This window comes from Aulonocara stuartgranti (assembly GCF_965226115.1).
Source record: "Aulonocara stuartgranti genome assembly, chromosome: 9".
Taxonomy (NCBI): Eukaryota; Metazoa; Chordata; class Actinopteri; order Cichliformes; family Cichlidae; genus Aulonocara; species Aulonocara stuartgranti.
Window position 1 is genome coordinate 34,530,265 of NC_138960.1, and position 20,086 is coordinate 34,550,350.

The 20,086-nt window shown below is 43.2% G+C and overlaps 2 protein-coding genes across 7 annotated transcripts in view; one reads left to right on the forward strand and one right to left on the reverse strand.

Annotated features, from left to right (window-relative positions):
- LOC309714146 (uncharacterized protein) overlaps window positions 1-4,556 on the forward strand; it is a 64,811-nt gene extending 60,255 nt beyond the window's left edge. For all 5 annotated transcript variants that reach the window (XM_082546368.1, XM_082546366.1, XM_082546367.1 and 2 more), the window contains exons 3-4: window positions 828-1,760; window positions 3,465-4,556. In XM_082546368.1, coding sequence (XP_082402494.1) covers window positions 828-1,760; window positions 3,465-4,019 — 1,488 coding nt within the window. In that variant the 3' untranslated portion in view covers window positions 4,020-4,556. The remainder of the gene's footprint in view (window positions 1-827; window positions 1,761-3,464) is intronic.
- The window catches only part of LOC309714138 (uncharacterized protein), a 272,480-nt gene that overhangs the window by 187,523 nt on the left and 64,871 nt on the right, over window positions 1-20,086 (reverse strand). The window lies entirely within an intron of this gene.

Below are 20,086 nucleotides of genomic sequence, written 5' to 3' on the forward strand. Positions count from 1 at the left end.
CTTAGTCCGACAAATATGACAATAACAACGGCTGCTTGCATGTTCTGCAAAAAAATGTGCTTTGTTGTGTATCTGATGGACAAACACCAAACCAGTTCCACATCACTGAAGTTGCACCATTTTTACAAACCAATTCTGGTTCATCTGTTTCACTCAACAATCGGCCATGTGCGTATGAAAACAAAGGCACTGCGCATGCGCGTTTTACTCCCATTCTATCGCGATATTTCATTTTCCTATCGTTGCCTAACATTATACCGGTATTACCGTGAACGGTATAATATGGCCCAGCCCTACTCCTAACCATTGGGAACCCTCACATTAACTTCTGTCGAGTGGAAAAAAGTCCACCACTCATTAGTGTTCGTCGTCAAGCTTTACTGCTTATGTTATGCTAACATAGCTTGTTGCACTAGTGATCACACATAGCAAATCATTATACACCAGCTAGCCCAACTTCAGTAACCCAACAAACGTCACTGCTGTTTACTGTCCTGTCTTCATTTATGTTTCAAGTGATAGCAGAGCTGTACGTTTTAATTTGTTTAATAAATCTCTGTCAGAACATGGTATGTTATATTTAGATAGAAGCTAGCGAGCTAGCTCCTTGCTAACTTCTAGCTCGGTTAAATGTCTCAGCTGACTGCAGGTTTACAACATTGGGAAAACCACAGGACAGAATCAACTTTTGGAGATTTATTTTCATGGATGATTGAGCATGCATCAAGACATTAGACAGTTTTTTAACTCTCAGTAATACTGCAGTGATCATTTGTTCCACGACTGCATTTTACTCACTGCCTCTGTTTGTATCTCTGTCACTGCAGGACCAACATGGAGCGAGAAGTCAGCGCTCTCAGGAGGCCGACAAACCTCACAGAAGAAAGGGACGGAAAAGATACAGCTGTGATGTGTGTGGGAAGGAGTTTACTCACAGTAGCAACTTAGGACATCATCAAGTTACCCACTCTGGAGTTAAGGCGTACAGCTGTGATGAGTGTGGAAAGTCTTTTACCCAGGCTGGAAGCTTAAAAACACACAAACTCATCCACAGTGGAGTTAAACCGTACAGCTGCGATCAGTGTGGTAAAGCTTTTGCTCGCAGTAGTACCTTACAACGTCATCAAGTTACCCACTCTGGAGTTAAGGCGTACAGCTGTGATGAGTGTGGAAAGTCTTTCACCCTGGCTGCAAGCTTAAAAACACACAAACTCATCCACAGTGGAGTTAAACCGTACAGCTGTGATCAGTGTGGTAAAGCTTTTGCTCACAGCAGCGGCTTAAGAGGTCATAAAGTTACCCACTCTGGAATTAAGGCATACAGCTGTGATCAGTGCGGTAAAGCTTTTGCTCACAGCAGCGGCTTAAGAGGTCATAAAGTTACCCACTCTGGAATTAAGGCGTACAGCTGTGATCAGTGCGGTAAAGCTTTTGCTCACAGCAGCAGCTTAAGGAGTCATCTAGTTACCCACTCTGGAATTAAGGCGTACAGCTGCGACTTTTGTGGAAAAACCTTTCGTCGGCTACTCAGCCGTAATATTCACCAACGCATTCACACCAAAAATGATTTTTGCTTCTGTGATCAGTGTGGCAAAACCTTTGTGGCATACGACCATTTACAGCGGCACATGTTTACCCACACTGAGGAGAGACCTTATAAATGTGACCAGTGTGAGAAGACTTTTAAAGCTCCACGTTACCTGAGAGTCCACAAACAGATTCACACCAGAAAGAAACTCTACAAGTGCACTTACTGTGAGGTATGTATTTTTCTTTTTGCACTTGCACTTTTGTTGAAGTATTTTGTAAATTAAGTTTCATTTCAAACTTAAACGAGACAGGAAAAGTCAATCTAAGAATATTTGGAAAATCTGAAATAGATCTCCCAAAACTTTCCTGATGTTGGGAAAAAAGTAAAGTTTTAAAAGACATTCACACTCCGATGGATGCATTGGAGAGCAGCTTGGGGGTTAGTATCGTGTGACCAACATTGGTCACACAAAATGTATTCCGCTACAGATTACAAAATACATGCACGAATAACGTAACATGACTTAAATGAGCTGTGGGCCACTGCTGGCACTGTCATCTCATTGAAGGGCCACTTTAGTGGTCAAGTAGTACAAGAAATGCAAGAAAACAACCACAAATATTATCAAAAATGTAGTGTTTTCTTTTCTTGTTTAGTTTTTTTATTCAAATATTGTATACCAAGACAAAACTGCAAGCATGAACCCAATTTCTTCCCCTCACTGTAATATTTTTTTTTTTTTAATTTATATATATACATAAATACATACATATTAGGGGTGCAACGATACACAAAGTTCACGGTTCGGTTCGATACTTTGGTGTCACGGTTCGATATTTTTTCGATACAAAAAAAATGTTCATGCTTTTTTAATTTGTCATTTATTAAAATTATAAATATATATTTTAACTCAAAAATACAGTTTTTAAATTTAATGTTGCTGAAACAACAAAGGGATAAAAAAATAAATATATCTGATTGAGAAATCACTCATCTTTGGAAAAGAGAGTTTATTACAGAGAAATGTCTCTTTCCAAAATAAAAGCTCTACTATACGCTTCTTCTGGGCTATATTCTCAGCAGCATATTAAACATATCAGGTCCCCATAAGGAGAATCCTGTGCTAACGGCTGTCTAAATGACTCGAGTAAAGTTTGTAGCATGCGTGCTTGTTGTTTTTGTCTGCTTCCACTTGTCTTTGCACTAGGATGATGTCAGCGTAGATGTGCAGTCATATTCGTTGTGTTCCTACTAGTGCTGTCAGCGTTAATCTCGTTGAAATGACGTTAAAGCCACAACACGGCAAATCTCCGTTAACGAGCTACCGCGGATCGCCCCGTGCATGGGGCTGGACGGCGTCAACACGTTAACGAGCTAACTGCGCTAACGCACTAGCTCCCACCCATGCAATTGAGCATTGCGTGGCACATCCAACATACTGTTTTACTTTAGTCCATGACGCGCTTACCTTCAGGGTCATTCGTCACATGAAAACCAAAATAGTTCCGAAGCCCAGATCTGAATGAGGGTGGGGGAGGTTCAATTTGCCATGTTGCAAGGAGAGCTTAGCTTCTGTCTCGCTAGCTTGCCCTGCGCTCAGTGAATCTGCGTTCAACTACTCCGCCTAGGCTGCACTGTCGAGCGCAGATCCACTGAGCTCTCAACACAGACAGCATTGTCAGAAGGAAAGTTGATAAAATAAAATTTTGTATTGTTCGATACATATGTGTACCGAACCGAAAGCACTGTATCGAACGGTTCAATATCGATACGAGTATCGTTGCACCCCTAATACATACACACACACACACACACACACACACACACACACACACACACACACACACACACACACAAAAAGCCCCTTTTTCAGGCGACATTCAGGATGTTGAAGGAATTCCCTGACTTCCACTGTGTTTGTTTCTTTGTTTAGAAGCAGAGTGACACAGATGGATCCAGTTCTCAACCCTGTCACCGCTGTGGTGGTGGGAAAGAGTTTCGCTGTGACCTTTGTGGAAAAACGTTCATTCATCAGCGAAGCCTAGAACTACATCAACGCAGACACACTGGAGAAAAAATGAACTACTGCAGAGAATGTGGGAGAGGATTCCCCACATCAAGTGAATTAAAAAAACACAAACTCTGCCACAGTGGGGTTAAAAACCACGTCTGTGACCAGTGTGGGTCATCTTTCTTCACTGCAGGTCATCTTACATTACACAAACAAGACCACACAGGAGAGAAACCATATAAGTGCAGACACTGTGACAAATGCTTCTCACATTCAAGTCGTTGTAATGATCATGAAGATACACACATTGAAGGGAACTTCAGCTGTGACCAGTGTGACAAGAGCTTCAAGAATCTCAGTTCATACTCCGCACACAAACGATCCCACGCTGTAAATAAACTGTTTCACTGTTACCTATGTGCAAAGACATTCACTTCATTATCTGCTCTGAGCAAACATCAGCGTGATCATGCATGACTGAAATCGCTGGATCACAATGAATCTGACGAGACAGAAAGATCCTCTTCTGGTTTCAGGGTCAGACTTAAACACCTTGAGATCAGGCTCCACAGAGTTCAGGTGGAGTCTCCTGTAGAGAGTGTCAGCTGATGTCACACTTGGATCTGATGAGGTAGCTCTGATTTCTGGACCTGCAGTGAATAATCCTGGATGTTAAACTAGGGAAGTTGCAAGTATAGATGTGCACATCAAGTGTTTTCTTTTTTCTTTGAGAGATTTTCATTCTGTAAAAGAAACTTTAATGTTGAAAATGTTTGTCCTATAGAAAATAAGAGAGGAGAGTTGTTGATTCTTGTTTAACTCTTATCTGAATAGCACTTACCTGAGTGCCTTGCCACCTGTTAGCCTACTTCCTAGGCCTTATTCCTTGAAGAAAAGACTTCTCTGAAGAAGCACTTATACCTGAGTTAAGTCATTGTTTAATCACTCACCTTCACACGTTCTTTATTGTCAGATGTCTGCATATTGCTGATTAAACCTACTAAACATTTTGAACTGTGCCCTGTTAATGAGTCCTCCAGGTGTAACCTTGCAACTGCTAAGACGTCTCTGATGGTACAGGGCCATTGAGGGAAAGATTATCTGCCTTTTAAGTGATGCTGCGAAATATATGACAGCCACTGCCAGACATGTATCCATAAGGCATGTTGTGTGCATTGCACATGCACTAACACCTGGCCTAGAGGAACTGCACAGAAAGTGGTGGCCTATTTTAAGATCAAGCATGACTGCTGACCTAAAACAGGCACTAGAACAGCATCTTCTTGATGCTACAGCAATCATATGATGAGAGGCAGACAGTTGGAGAACAAGCTCGATGACCTAAGAGCAAGGGTCACCTTCCAACGTGACATGAGGGACTGCAACATTCTGTGCTTCACGGAGACATGGCTGTCCCCCACCGTGCCGGACCAGGCCGTAACTCCGTCGGATTCATTCTTTGTGCTCCGCGCGGACAGAACGGCAGAGTCGAACAAAACCAAAGGTGGAGGAGTGTGTTTCATGGTAAACAGAAAGTGGTGTGATGCCAGGAGCATTTCTACTCTCTCCAGCGGCTGCTCGCCACATCTGGAGTTCCTGGGCATTAAGTGCCGCCCTTTCTATCTGCCCCGTGAGTTCACCTCAGTCATCGCCACGGCGGTCTACATCCCACCCCAAGCGGACACAGGTATGGCTTTGTCCGAATTACATGATGTGCTGAGCTCGCTTCAAAACAAGGACCCTGGCGCAGCCCTCATTGTAGCAGGAGACTTTAACAAAGCGAACCTCAGACAAGTCATGCCAAACTTTTACCAGCATGTCTCGTGTCCAACGAGAGGGGATCGGATTTTGGATCACTGCTACACGCCATACAAGCAGGGCTACAAAGCTGTCTCACACCCGGCTTTTGGGAAGTCTGACCACAACGCCATATTCCTCATTCCGCAGTATAAACAAAGCATACGGAGGGAAGACGTGACCACGAAGGAAGTAAAACGGTGGACTGCCCAATCAGAAGCTACGCTACAGGACGCACTCAACGACGTAGACTGGGACATGTTCAGAGCATGCGCAGTCGACATCAACGAGTTTACGGAAGTAGCAGTATGCTTCGTCAATATGCTAGCGGAGGAGATTATCCCCACTGCGAGAGTCACCACATTCCCAAACCAGAAACCGTGGATGGACAGATCGATCCGCACTGCAGTAAACGCCAGGACCGCCTCCTACAACGCGGGTCTCGCCACTGGCGATATGAGCGCCTACAAAGCGGCCTCATACGGCGTGTGGCGCGCGGTGAGAGATGCCAAATGCAGGTACCGGGAACGTGTGGAGTCCCGCTTCCACCAGGGCGACACACGGAGTATGTGGCACGGACTACGCACCATTACGGACTACAAAGCCAGGGACACTGCGCCGATCAACGCCGACTCTGCATTCACCAACGAGCTGAATCGGTTCTACGCCCGTTTCGAGGTTAGCCAGGCGGCTAATGCTATCTACCGCCTGACTACCGAGGACAGTGACGTCATCAGCGAGAGACCGGTGACCAGCATCGCGGAGCATGACGTCCGAGCGGCACTGAGGAGAGTGAACACAAGGAAAGCGGCGGGGCCAGACGGCATCACCGGCCGCCTGCTGCGCTGCTGTGCTGACCAGCTAGCAGGTGTGTTCACTTACATCTTCAACGAGTCCCTGGCGAAGTCTGTGGTCCCCACATGCTTCAAAAGATCCACCATCATCCCTGTGCCCAAGAACAGCAAACCCTCATCCCTGAATGATTACCGGCCAGTTGCACTGACCTCGGTAGTAATGAAGGTGTTTGAGAGGCTGCTGAAGAACATCATCTCCTCCTCCATCCCAGACACCACAGATCCGCTGCAGTTCGCCTACAGATCCAACAGATCCACAGAGGATGCCATCGCCCACGTCCTACACACCACTCTCAGCCACGTGGACAAGAAACAGGGTAACTATGTGCGAATGCTGTTTGTTGATTACAGTTCAGCGTTTAACACAATAGTGCCCTGCAGACTGTTCACAAAGCTGAGGGATCTGGGACTCAACAGCCGTCTGTGTGCATGGGTGTTGGACTTCCTCACTGGCAGAACTCAGGTGGTGAGGGTGGGCAGGTGCTTCTCCAACAGCATCACCATCAACACAGGAGCACCTCAGGGATGTGTCCTCTCGCCACTGCTCTACTCCCTCTACACTTCAGACTGTGTGGCCACCCATGGCTCCAACACCATTGTGAAGTTTGCTGACGACACAGTGGTGTTGGGTGCCATCTCCAACAACGATGAGGCGGCCTACATGGATGAAGTGAAGAATCTGGCATCGTGGTGCCAGGACAACCACCTCCAGCTGAACGTCAGCAAGACCAAGGAGGTGGTGGTGGACTTCAGAAGGGGTCAGCACAGAGACTACAAGCCCATTATCATCAATGGAGCTCCAGTGGAGAGGGTGCAGTCCTTCAAGTATCTTGGTGTCCACATCTCCTCAGACCTGACATGGGCTGCCCACATTCAGGTCCAGACCAAAAAGGCTAGGCAGCGCCTGTATCACCTACGACAACTGAGGAAGTTCAGGGTCTCTCCAAAGATCCTCAGGATTTTCTATACAGGCGCTGTGGAGAGCATCCTCACACAGAACATGACATCGTGGTTTGGGAACAGCTGTGTGAAGGACCAAAAAGCTCTCCAGAGAGTGATCCGTACAGCAGAACGCTGCTGCAGGATTGCTCTCCCCCCGCTTCAGGACACCTACACCAGGAGATGCCGGACTAGAGCAGCGCAGATACTGATGGACCCGTCCCATCCTGGCAACAAACTGTTCCAACTTCTGCAATCTGGTAGAAGGTTCCGCATCTTCCGGGCAAGGACAGAGAGACTCAAGAGGAGCTTCTATCCCCAAGCCATCCGTGCCCTAAACACACACACCCGCCCTCTCACATCATCTATAATTGACTGAGACAGGACTCTTCCAGACACTAAACCAAGGCACAATGTACATTTCAATTCCTTTAATTTTAAATATGTTTATATTGTCTATCCTATAAAATAGTCAGATGTCTATTCATATTAATGTACAGAATTCACCTGCTTGCTGCTACTACTGCACATTCACCCAGTGTATATACTATGTGTGTGTATATATATATATATATAAAAATAAATAAAATGTTCTTCCTCTACACCCCCCCCCAATTTTTGCACATGTCGAGGAGCGTGTCAGGCTACATTTCACTGTGTGTTATACTTGTATAACTATGCATGTGACAAATAATAAAGAACCTTGAACCTTGAGAAGTTCTGGCATCACTCTGAACAGAAGTCAATCCACTTCTAAGGACCGTGAAAAAAAACAGCACTGGCTTCACAGTGATCAACTTATTTTAAATGGCAACAGTGGAAATGTCCCAGCAGAAGAAAGTCATGGGGTCAATGTTCATTCCATTCATAACAATATTGCTTCATACGACTCAGGAAATACTGGGAAATACCACCAATGTGACAGCAAACCAACTGGGAAAGAACATGTCTGCAACCCTTTGACAAGACCCTACACCCTAGAGAGCTCAGCTGTCACTGTCCACACTGCTTAATCCAAGATTTAAAACCATTAGTTTCCTCAGTGAGCGCAAAGCACAAAATGCAGAGTGACGACTGACTGCTGAATGTGCAGCTCATGAGGCACACACTGGAGAGATCTACTGATCACCCATCGACATCACCTGCACCTCAACGAGTAGCACCGAATGAACAAAATCCATCCACAGGTAATGTCACGAATAGTTTATTATTAATATGAAGGAGAAAATTAGTTCAATTTCAGTTTAATTGTATTTATATAACCTCAACTCACAACAACAGTTACCTCAAGGTCATTTATATGGTAAGGTAAAGACAAAAAACACCAACAGTAGAAACATAAAAATCAAAACCTTTCAGTACACATCCATGTGATGTTACTCAGTCTTTCAGCTTTTAACCATTGGAAAAATCTTGGTGAACAAGATACTAAGATGTCAGTGGCCAAGAAGACAGGGAGTCCCTTCAAAACCCTTAGACTAGCCAGGGGATGTAACAGGGGTAATTCTCAAAATGTGGATTTTATTGTACCCCAAAAAAGACAAGGTTACTTCAAAAATACACAATCACGAAAATAAGTTGTTTTAAGAATTAAGTGGGACCGTACACAGGATTCTACAATGTATAAAATATAACTCAACAAAGTGACCTGCACAAATGAGAGACAGCTCAACCTATATAGCAACTTTAAACATCAAAGGTGGAAACCACAGAGACAATAGCTAAACATAATACAAGAATAATCCCCCGTCTAATTTGGTAAATTAACTGAATGCGAAAAATTAGAAGCGTAAACATGAATCAATATTACCAAATTATTTCAGTTGTGTGGTTGTGGAAAATCACTTATGAGAAGAGTACACAGGAAATCAGATTCTTTTCAGCCATGGCTCTAATCGGTCTGGAGGAGTTGCAATTTGTTTCAATAAATTCCCAGGGGAAATTATAAAACCGATGAAGAGGATCGTTGGTTAACTCGGTGGTTCTCAAACATTTTTCACTTGGCCTCCCTTTGTTTTCCAAAAGCCCGCCCGCCCCCCCTGCACAATCATGCAAATAAAAGTAAAATGCAATAATGTGGTCCTGTTGCTGAGGTTGGGGTGATCCTGTAATCTCTTATGGACTACCTCCAATGCTTGATAGCAGCACAAACAAAATATTTTGCAGCACAAACGTAGCACAAATGGTTGATATCAATTTTGTTTGATTTGGGATTTGGGTTTGGGGGCTGGTTAACCTTTTGGCCTTTACATTTTCATTAATATCTTTAAGCAGAACCAGCACAAACGACAATTTTAGCAGCACAAACCAGCACAAACGTAGCACACTTGATTAACACCAGTTTTGTTTGATTTAATTAATGCGGGGTGGCTGGTTGACCTCCGATGACCTCTAGAAATTTCCTTTAATATCTTTTTTTTTTTCATCATTGTTTTTATTGCAGATTTTCCTTTAACAAGACAGTGTCTCGACATTAGACACTGAACAACAAAACAGTACAAACACAAAACGTACACAACAGCTCTTAAATAAGGCATAATACAAGATACAAAACACAAAATATAACATACAAGAGGTGGTGAGTCAGTCTTATAGCGCCCGGGTGATGATCACGTGCGTAGTAGTCCTTTGAATAAGATAGCGGAAAGGTCAGGTCCAATATAGTCCAAAAAGGGGTGCCACATCCCGTAGAACTGACCCACACTGTGGTGTATAACGTGTGTGAGGTATTCCAGAGGAATCAGTTCAAAAATTATTTTGCGCCAGCCACAGACAGTGGGAGTCCTATCGTTGATCCATTGTAAGAGGATATTTTTCCTGGCTGCAAATGTTAGAGTGTTATACAATCTTTTGTTGGCCGCCGCTTTTAGGCGGTCACTTGGAAGACCTAGAATCAGGGATAAAGGGTCCATCTCTATATCAACGTGGAAGATTTTCCCCAGTTCACCTGTAATGTCAGCCCAGTATTCTTGAAGCTTGTAACAGGACCAAAAACAGTGAGTTAAAGTTCCAACATCAGTTTTGCACTTAAGACACACAGGGGAAAGAGAGCGGCTGAAGAGGTGTCTGCGGTGAGGGGATACGTGTAATCTGTGTAAAATCTTAAGTTGGATTGCTCTTGTCCGAGTACAAATTGAAATCCTTTTAGCGAGAGACCAAACGGTATCCCACTTATCTTCATCTATGGTTACCGACAGTTCCCTCTCCCACACACCTCTAATCCCCTGCGCATCAGTGGTAGTCAAAGCATTAAGCACATGGTAAAATGAACTCAGAGACACCTTCAGCTGTTGCCTAAACAAAATCTTCTCAACATCAGATACTTCAGGGTGCTCAGCAAGGGTTGTACTGTGAGTGATATAGTGTCGTATTTGCAAAAAACGAAAGAAATCCTGTCTAGGCAAGCCGTAACTGTTGGCAAGTTGTTCAAACGACATGAGTTTCTCACCCGAGAAAAGGTCACCAAGAGACTTCATATTCTTATCAGACCATCGTTGAAAGCCGGGGTCGGAGGAACCCGGAGGGAAAGCAGGGTTATTCATTATAGGGGTAAAGGTTGATGTTATTCTCGATCTTCCCTCAAGACGGCGGACAATTCGCCACGCTTTTAGAGTGTTGATTGTTACAGGATTTGTACAAAGGGCCTTAATTCCGTTAAAATCATTACAGAATAATAGATCGCTCAGTTTGCATTGTGACAGAGCTGTCTCAATATCCGACCAGATTGAGGTTTTACCCCTGACCCAGTCGCTCACAAATCTTAAATGGGCAGAAAGCTGATACAATCTAATATTAGGTAGATCCAAGCCGCCCCTGGAGCTTGGCAGATGCAACACTGCCATCTTGAGTCTGGGTCTGCGCTTGTTCCAGATGAAAGAGGTGAGCCAACCATTTATGTCCTTCAGTACTCTCTTAGAGAACAAGACGGGGATCATTTGGATAGGATACAATAGCCTGGGCAGCACATTCATTTTGATCAGGGCAATGCGTCCTAGCCAGGAGACAGGAAGTGACGCCCACCGCTCTAGGTCCTGTTTGAGTTTGCCAAATAAGGGTGTGAAGTTGGCTTTGTACAATTGGTCGAGAGACGGGGTAATAAAGATCCCCAAATACACAAATCCATTAGGAGACCATTTAAAAGGAAAAGAAGGAACAGTAGCCGGCATTGTGAAAAGAGTACCGAGAGGCATAGCCTCTGACTTAGCCAAATTGATTCTATAGCCAGAGAAACGGCTAAACCTGTCAATCACCTCAATGAGACTGGGTACGGATGTTACAGGGTTAGTCAAAAGAATCAAGATGTCGTCCGCATATAAGGTTATTTTATGACACAGCTGTCCAATCTCTAAACTACATATTGTGGGTGTCGCCCTTATGGCCTCAGCAAGAGGCTCTATGCCCAGAGCGAATAGAAGGGGCGATAAGGGGCAGCCCTGCATAACTCCCCTATGAGTGTTGAAGTAATCAGACCTAAGTCCATTAGTCAGGACTGCTGCCTGTGGATTATTGTAGATAACTTTGACCCATTTTATAAAATTCTCCCCCACGCCGAATTTGCCTAGAGTATACAACAAATAAGACCACTCAATTCTGTCAAATGCTTTCTCCGCATCGAGAGAAAGCACCAGGCCGTCAATAGATTTTTGCTTGAAAGCTACAATAGCGTTCAGTAAGCGTCTAACATTGGTGGCTGAGTTTCGACCCTTTATAAAACCTGTCTGGTCCTCCATTATCAGCACAGGTAAAAAAATTTCTAAGCGGGAGGCCAGAATTTTAGAAAGCAGTTTCCTATCCACATTCAAGAGGGCTATAGGTCTATAGGATCCGCACAAATCAGGACACTTCCCTTTCTTTAGAATTAGGGAAATGTTGGCTTCCTTCAGTGTCTGCGGGAATTCACCCATAATGAAGGAGTGGTTGAACATATCAAGAAGCGGTTCCACAATAATATCCCGAAACTGTTTATAAAATTCACAACAGAAGCCATCAGGCCCTGGTGACTTTCCACTTCGCAGTGATTTAATAGCCTTAATCACTTCGGTCTTAGTTATAGGGCTGTTAAGGGCAGTCTTCTGTTCCTCTGACAAATTTGGTAAGTCGAATTGGGTAAAGAAATTATGCATCAGCTGCTCCCCCTCCGGGACTTGTTGAGAAGAGTACAAGGCTTTGTAGAACTTCTTAACACAGTCGTTTATCAGTTTGTTTTCATATATCTTGTGGCCACCTTCATCAGATATCGCTGCAATGGTATTAGATTCTGCGCGCTTCTTAACATAGTACGCCAGACATTTACCGGCTTTATCTCCATGCTCGTAGAACCGCTGTCTGGTGTATTTAAGTTTCTTCTCTGCATCTCTGGTAAGAAGGCAATTCAGCGCTGACCTGAGTGCGGTTATTTCTTGCCATAATGGTGGTGATGGGGAGGCAATATATCCATCAATATCCATCAATTCGCTCTCTAAAGATTTTTGTTCCTCCATCCGTTGTCGCTTCTTTGTCGCAGAATACGAAATAATTAGGCCCCTCGCATAAGCTTTGCATGTTTCCCACAAAACAGAGGCAGTACTAGCTGAGGGGGTGTTGATATCCAAAAACGCTTTAAATTCGGCAGAGAAGTGAGAGGTAAATTCCTCATCCTTAACAATAATGGTATTAAGCCTCCAGTGATGGGACCTATGGTAAATGGTAAATGGCCTGTATTTTATATAGCGCTTTACTAGTCCCTAAGGACCCCAAAGCGCTTTACATATCCAGTCATCCACCCATTCACGCACACATTCACACACTGGTGATGGCAGCTACATTGTAGCCACAGCCACCCTGGGGCGCACTGACAGAGGCGAGGCTGCCGGACACTGGCGCCACCGGGCCCTCTGACCACCACCAGTAGGCAACGGGTGAAGTGTCTTGCCCAAGGACACAACGACCGAGACTGTCCAAGCCGGGGCTCGAACCTGCAACCTTCCGATTACAAGGCGAACTCCCAACTCTTGAGCCACGATCGCCCCCATGAAGCGCAGCTTTAAGATCGAGATCCATGATTACTCTAGCGTGATCTGAGATGATTATACTTGTTATGTCGCACGATACTACTGAACCCAAGTCAGTTTTCGGGAGAAAAAAGTAGTCAATTCTAGTTTGGGACCTATGCGGAGCCGAAAAAAATGTGTATTGCTTATCGGAGGGGTGGGTATATCTCCAAGCATCAACAAGTCCAAACTCGTCGCATAGAGCGTGAAGCGCTTTGGCCTGAGGAGAGGGAGTTGCAATGCTATGTGGAAATCTGTCCATAAGCGGATTTAACATTAAGTTGAAATCACCACCAATAATAACGGTAGAGTTAGGAAGAAATGGGGCTAATTCCAGAAACATTTTGGTAAGAAAGGTAGTCGGGTGGGCAGGTGGAAAATAAACATTCAGTAACAAAATATTTTGGCCTTGCAAAATCCCTTTAACTATCACGTAGCGGCCCTTCAGATCCTTAACGCAATCAGTTACTACAAAAGGTACATTTTTCCTAATCAACACTGCCACTCCTCTACTTCTTGTAGTGAAGGATGAAAAAAACACTTGTCCATATAATCCTTGTTGCAACTTCAAGTGCTCATTATTATCAAGATGTGTCTCTTGTAACATAGCAACATCTACACCGTCCTTTCTTAGACAAGTAAATATCTTCCTCCTCTTAATAGGGCTGTGAACCCCTCGTACATTCCAGGTGCATATTCGCAGCCTACTCATTATTAGACTTATTCATGTATCATACAAAGCATATTGAGCCAAAGGGTTCACCACACCCTGGTTGAAAATAAAACAGCAAAAAAGAAAAAAGAAAAAAGAAAGGCAAGAAAGAGCTGTGTGACGGAACATTCAAAGAACAGTGATTTGGCAACAGCCCTACTAAACATGTAGGGAAAAACCAATTTCCTCCTGCCCGTCGGGAAAGCTGAAGGGCATTGCATGCGCGTAACTCACGCCTACCCATAGACGAAAACACAGTCCGTCCGGTGCCCGATGGGGTGGAAGATTTCACCTGGTCGCTTATAAGCAGCGAGGACGAAAAAAGAGAGTCACATACGCCTAGATTCGGCAAGTACTCACACCGGTTCATAAGGCATAGTGTGAAGAAAAGGAGTACTCCGGTGGTTACGGGGATTCAGGGCAGCGAGTCCGCGTAGGACGCAGCTGCCTCCGGTGTGTTAAATCTCTTCTCCTTGCCGTTGGCAAACAGCCTCAGTGTGGCGGGGTAGAGAAGCGCACAATCCACATTCTTCTTCCTCAGGCAGCTTTTTACCTCGTCGAAAGCCTTGCGTTTCTTGGCTACCGCCGCTGAATAATCATTAAAGAAGGAGACTTTGATCCGACCTGTTGGTTGGTTCGGCTGCGTAGCCAGGCGCCGAGCTGCGGCCATCACACGTTGTTTATCAGCAAAGTTGTGAAGCTTCATAATGATGGGTCTGGCGCGCTGGCTGGGGCCTGGCCTCGGTGCTAGAGAGCGGTGAGCGCGGTCTAGTTTGATCTTCCCATTTTTAGTTGTGAGCTCGAGATAGGAGGGGAGCCATGACTCCACGAAGGCGACAACATCATTTCCCTCCGTGCCCTCGGGAAGCCCGACCAGGCGAAGGTTACATCTGCGGCTGCGGTTCTCTAAATCATCCATGTGGTCTGCCATGTCAGTTACTTGTTTTTCGAGTCGAGCCACTTTCGCCTGCAATACACCTGCCGTGTCTTCCACGCCTGAAATCCGTATCTCGGCGTCTCCCACCCGTGTCGCCAGAGCCTGGATCCGAGACGTCTGTTCACAGATTGCGGCCAGCACAGTATCAACTTTAACATCCAACAGAGCTGTAATGCTGTCAGTTATCTTACTCAGAGCCGCAAGGATGTTCGGGTCGATATCACTCCCAGTTTGCTCAGCGTCAGCGGAGATTTCTGTGTCGCTGGCGTTAGCTTCTTCAGGCTCAGCCGCCATAGGACCCACAATGTCGCTAGCTTGCACAACCGGAGCTGTCTTTTTCTTAGACCTGACGTTAGGCATTTTAGAAAAATAGTCGTCCAGACTCATTATAGAGTTACTCCCACGCACATTTGTAACGTTTCACCAGGTGAACACGTATTTTAGACGGATAATCGAGGGACCTCACCGGAGCACAGCGAGACGGGTGTTCAACCCTTGCCAACCCTCCTTTAATATCTTTAAAATGATGGCAGCACAAACTAATTTTTTTTTGCAGCACAAACCAGCACAAGTGTAGCACAAACGTTTTATACCACTTTTATTGGATTTGAAGAAGGTGGGGGGGGGGGGGGGGGGGGGCAACTTCCCTCACATCGCTGAAACACATAAATGAAAAGAAAGCCCCTAAACTTATATTTCTATTCAATAAGTTCTATTTATGTTAAAAGGAGGCCTCCTCTCTACCTGAGATGTGGATCATGATTTCCCTTTCTGTTCACACTGTTTGTGTCTATGTTCTCACATTCTGCATCTTTTTCTTTCTTTTCTTTTGTTATTTCTCTTGTTGTAATGCTCAACCGTATATATTTAGATGCATGGATAAATAATAGTGCCTTATATGTTTATATTGTTGTTGACAAATAAAGGTTATTTAAAAAAAACATCGGCCATCTTTTTCTTTCTTTTCTTTTGTTATTTCTCTTTGTCACTACCCGATCCGAACGTCAGGGGGCTAAGAAACATTGTGAAGCGTAAGGCTATCTTTCTTTTTTGCAAGGAGCAACAGGCTAACTGTGTCTTTCTACAAGAGACCCATTCGGCAGAGGCAGACACAAAGTTCTGGAAAACACAGTGGGGTGAATCTGTTTTCTTTAGTCATGGTACGTCTCACTCAGCTGGAGTGATGATTTTATTTAATAGGTTTCCGGGAAATGTCATAGACTGTAAAAGTGATTCTGATGGTCATTGGCTGATGATAGTGTCAGAGATTAATGGTTCAAAATACATTCTGCTGTGTGTATATGGTTATACTAATAGAGCTCAGAATAAGAAACTTCTAACCTTCCTTTGTGAACAGTTAGAGCAATGGAAATTGAGCTATCTTGTTGACAAAGTTGTTGTGGGGGGAGACTTTAACATAGCTCCTGATCCCTCTGTAGATCGTCTTCCATCCAGGACCTCATGCCACAGTTACGATGAAAGTATCCTTAATTTGGTCAACAAAGTTAGTCTCTGTGACGCTTGGAGGCTGAAAAATCCATCTGTATCTCAATTTACTTGGTTTAATTCATCTAATAATGGTCAGTGTTCCAGGATTGATTACTGGTTAGTCTCTAACAATTTGATCAACAACATTTCTAAGTGTGAAATCTCAGCTTCCCCTCTAACTGATCACTGTTTGATTTCCTTATTCATCTCATTAACCAAGGTGAAACATCAATCCCTTATTTGGAAATTCAACAACAACCTTCTGCATAATGACAAGTTCTGCCTTGAAGTGAGAAATTTAATTGTGGAAATTGATAAACTAGATATGTCACATGTGAGCAAATGGGAATGGTTTAAATTCCAAGTTAAACAGGTAGCAATTCAAATTAGCAAATCCATTGCTAAACAGAAAAGACAGGAGCAACAAAGCATTATTGAAAGAATTAACAGGCTATGCTGCAAACAGGATTTATCTCTGGACGAACATATACAACTAAACACTTTTCAATCTCAACTAGACAAAATGTTCTTAGAGAAAGCCAATGGTGCCTATGTTCGTTCAAGAGCCCGGTGGATTGAGGAGGGTGAGAAAAACTCTTCCTACTTTTTTAATTTAGAAAAATACAGACAATCAAATAAGAAGATTCAATCACTGAATATCAAGGGGGTTTTGACTGAGGACCATGACAAAATAAACGTGGAAATACTTCATTTTTACAGTAACCTTTACAAGTCAACCTATTCAACGGAGAATGGCACTGTGTTTCTGGAAAGTCTTAGAGGCCTTAATGGGACATTGGATGTGGATATAAAGGTTCGTATGGAGAGTAAACTTGCAATCGAAGAGCTGGACAAGGCAATCGGACAAATGCCCAGGGGCAAATCACCAGGTATTGATGGGCTAACAGTGGAATTTTACTCCTTTTTCTGGCATGACATTAGATTAACTCTTTACAGTGCTTACTTAGAATGTATCTCATCAACTAATCTTTCACCTACAATGAAACAAGGTTTAATCACTTTAATTCCAAAACCCAACAAAGACAAACTACTTCTGGATAATTGGAGACCCATAACCCTTCTGTGTAATGATTATAAATTACTGGCTCATGTATATGCGAACCGCTTAAATGATTGTTTAACACATTTAGTGGATGAATGTCAGTCGGCGTTTATAAAAGGAAGACATATACACAATCACATTAGATTGATTTTTGATATGCTTGATTATCGCCAGTATATAAAGACAGAAAGCTTAGTGTTGTTTTTGGACTTTTATAAGGCTTTTGACACGGTTGAACATCCCTTCCTGCTTAAAGCCTTGAATTTCCTGGGTTTTGGGGATAACTTTTGTAATGTGATCAAAATGTTTTACAGTAACATTTCTAGCTCTGTCTCGCTTAACCCTGGAATGACACCTAGGTTTGAAGTGCAGAGAGGTATCCGTCAGGGATGCCCTATTTCCCCCAAATTGTTCATATTAACCACTCAACTGCTGGCACTTATCATCCAAAAAGACCCTGATTTGTATGGTATTAACATTTTTGACAAGGAATTCAAAATAAGCCAGTTTGCTGACGATACTGCACTGTTTTTAAGAGATAAATCCATGGTAGCTAAAGCGCTTAACACTATCTCATTATTCTCCCAGGCGTCAGGACTATGTCTGAATATTAACAAATGTGAATTGTTACCTATTCACACGTGTTCTGATTCTAATATAGCTTCTATAAGAGTTGAACTGGAAGTTAAATATTTAGGTATAGTGATTTCTAAAAATATGTCCCGAAGAGAAGACAACAACATCTGCAATCGTATCGTCGACATGAAGAAATCCCTTAGTCGTTGGTTGACCAGGGATATCACTATATTTGGCAGAGTCATCCTTTCCAAAGCTGAAGGTATCTCTAAATTAATTTACCCATGTCATTCTCTTTATGTTTCTCCCCAAAATATTAGGAACGCCAACTCAATTATTTTTCAATTCCTATGGAAAAACAAAACCCACTATATTAAGAGATCACAGTTGGTTAAAGATTATGAGAAGGGTGGTGTCAGAGCCTTAGACTTTGAATCAATGATCGGAACTTTTAAGATCAACTGGCTCAGAGCTTGCTTATCTCAGTCTGATTCCATGTGGTTTCATATACCCAGATCTTTATTTAAGGAACTAGGAGGAATTGATTTTCTATTAAAATGTGACTTTGAGACTAGTAAAATACCTGTTACACTCTCTAATTTTCACAAACAGATTCTTCATTTTTGGAAAATGATGTTTACACACAACTTTTCTCCTCATATGTCGACCCTATGGAACAATAGAGTGATAACTGCTAACAAAAAGACATTATTTATCAGGAACTGGTTTGAGAGTGGTATCTTGTTTGTAACTGACTTGCTGGATTTGAGTGGTGCTCTATTGGATTACGTGTCTTTCTCAAAGAGACACAACTTTAATTGTCCATTAAAAGAATACAGAAAAGTTTGCTGTGCTATCCCTTTGGCCCTAAGGCAGCTGATACGCAACACAATGCTACACTCTGAGGTCAATCCAGCGCTGCCAAACCTAAAAATTGGTAACTGCATCCTAAATGATAGTAAATGTAACAATAAATTTATCAGTGTGAATTTTAAATCTATTCTTTTCCAGGGGTTTAACTCAGGTAGATATTTGCAGGCCCTTCATGGGGACCAGTCACTCATGGAAAAGGCGTTCTCAAAATTCATTCAGTGGCCTGTCTCCCCAAAAGTAAAAGAAACTCATTTCAAGATAATTAATAATATATATCCTGTGTCTGAATTTTTAAAGAGGAGGTTTAAATTTGAGGTTAACCAGTGTGCATTTTGTGATTCAGCCTGTGAAACATTACACCATTTGTTTTTCTCATGTCCTGTGTCAGCTGCCTTTTGGTTAGAACTTGTGATATTATTCTGTTATTATATGTTACCTTATAGATGTAATCAAAATAGTTGAATTATGATATTGTTGTAGATCATATTATACCCTTTAAAATAGAGTGTGTGATCTGTATGTAGTTTAGTTCTCATTATACTTTTGAGTTAACAGAACTTATTCACATATTAGTTCATTAGATAAATGTGCATCACTCTGTATCCTTGATCTGCTGGGAATGTGTTACACTGTTTTCTTGACATGCTTAATTGTTGAATCATGAAGAGAAGGTTGTAAGCAGGAGACTCTGTGTCTAAGACAGGGGAGATAGACAGACCACATTCCACACCCCCACCTTACAGAAAGCAGAGAAACAACTGCCGAGGTCATAACTTAGGCGCTGTAACAGAGAAAAAATGTGATGTTTTGGCTTTTACGACTAGCTGGGGGCCACTAGAGACTATAAAAAGCTGAGCAACCCGTCACCATTTTGAGACATGTGCCTGACCCTCTGGTAGCATCTCTCCCGTCCGGACGTTGTAATGCTCTGACTGTTGAATTGTATGGAAATAAATGATTGTTGATTGAGCATTGATACACCGAGTATTGTCCCTCCTTCAGCCCAAAGATTCAAAGAACTGCTTGTTTTCAACAACTTGGTGCCGTGTGACCCGGATCTTTGGTGTGCTGAGGAGGTGTAGATTTGACCTTTGGTGAGATCGTGAGGCGAGGTGAACAGAGGACCGGTCCAAAAATAAAAAGGTAAGCACAGCCTGTTGTATTATAAATACCAAATGTGCATATTGGGCTTTCCAAATTAATCTGTTCGCTGAGTCACATGTATTTTCACAGTAAATTTGTCGGTGTCTGGTTTTTGGCGCAAGATACTAACAAC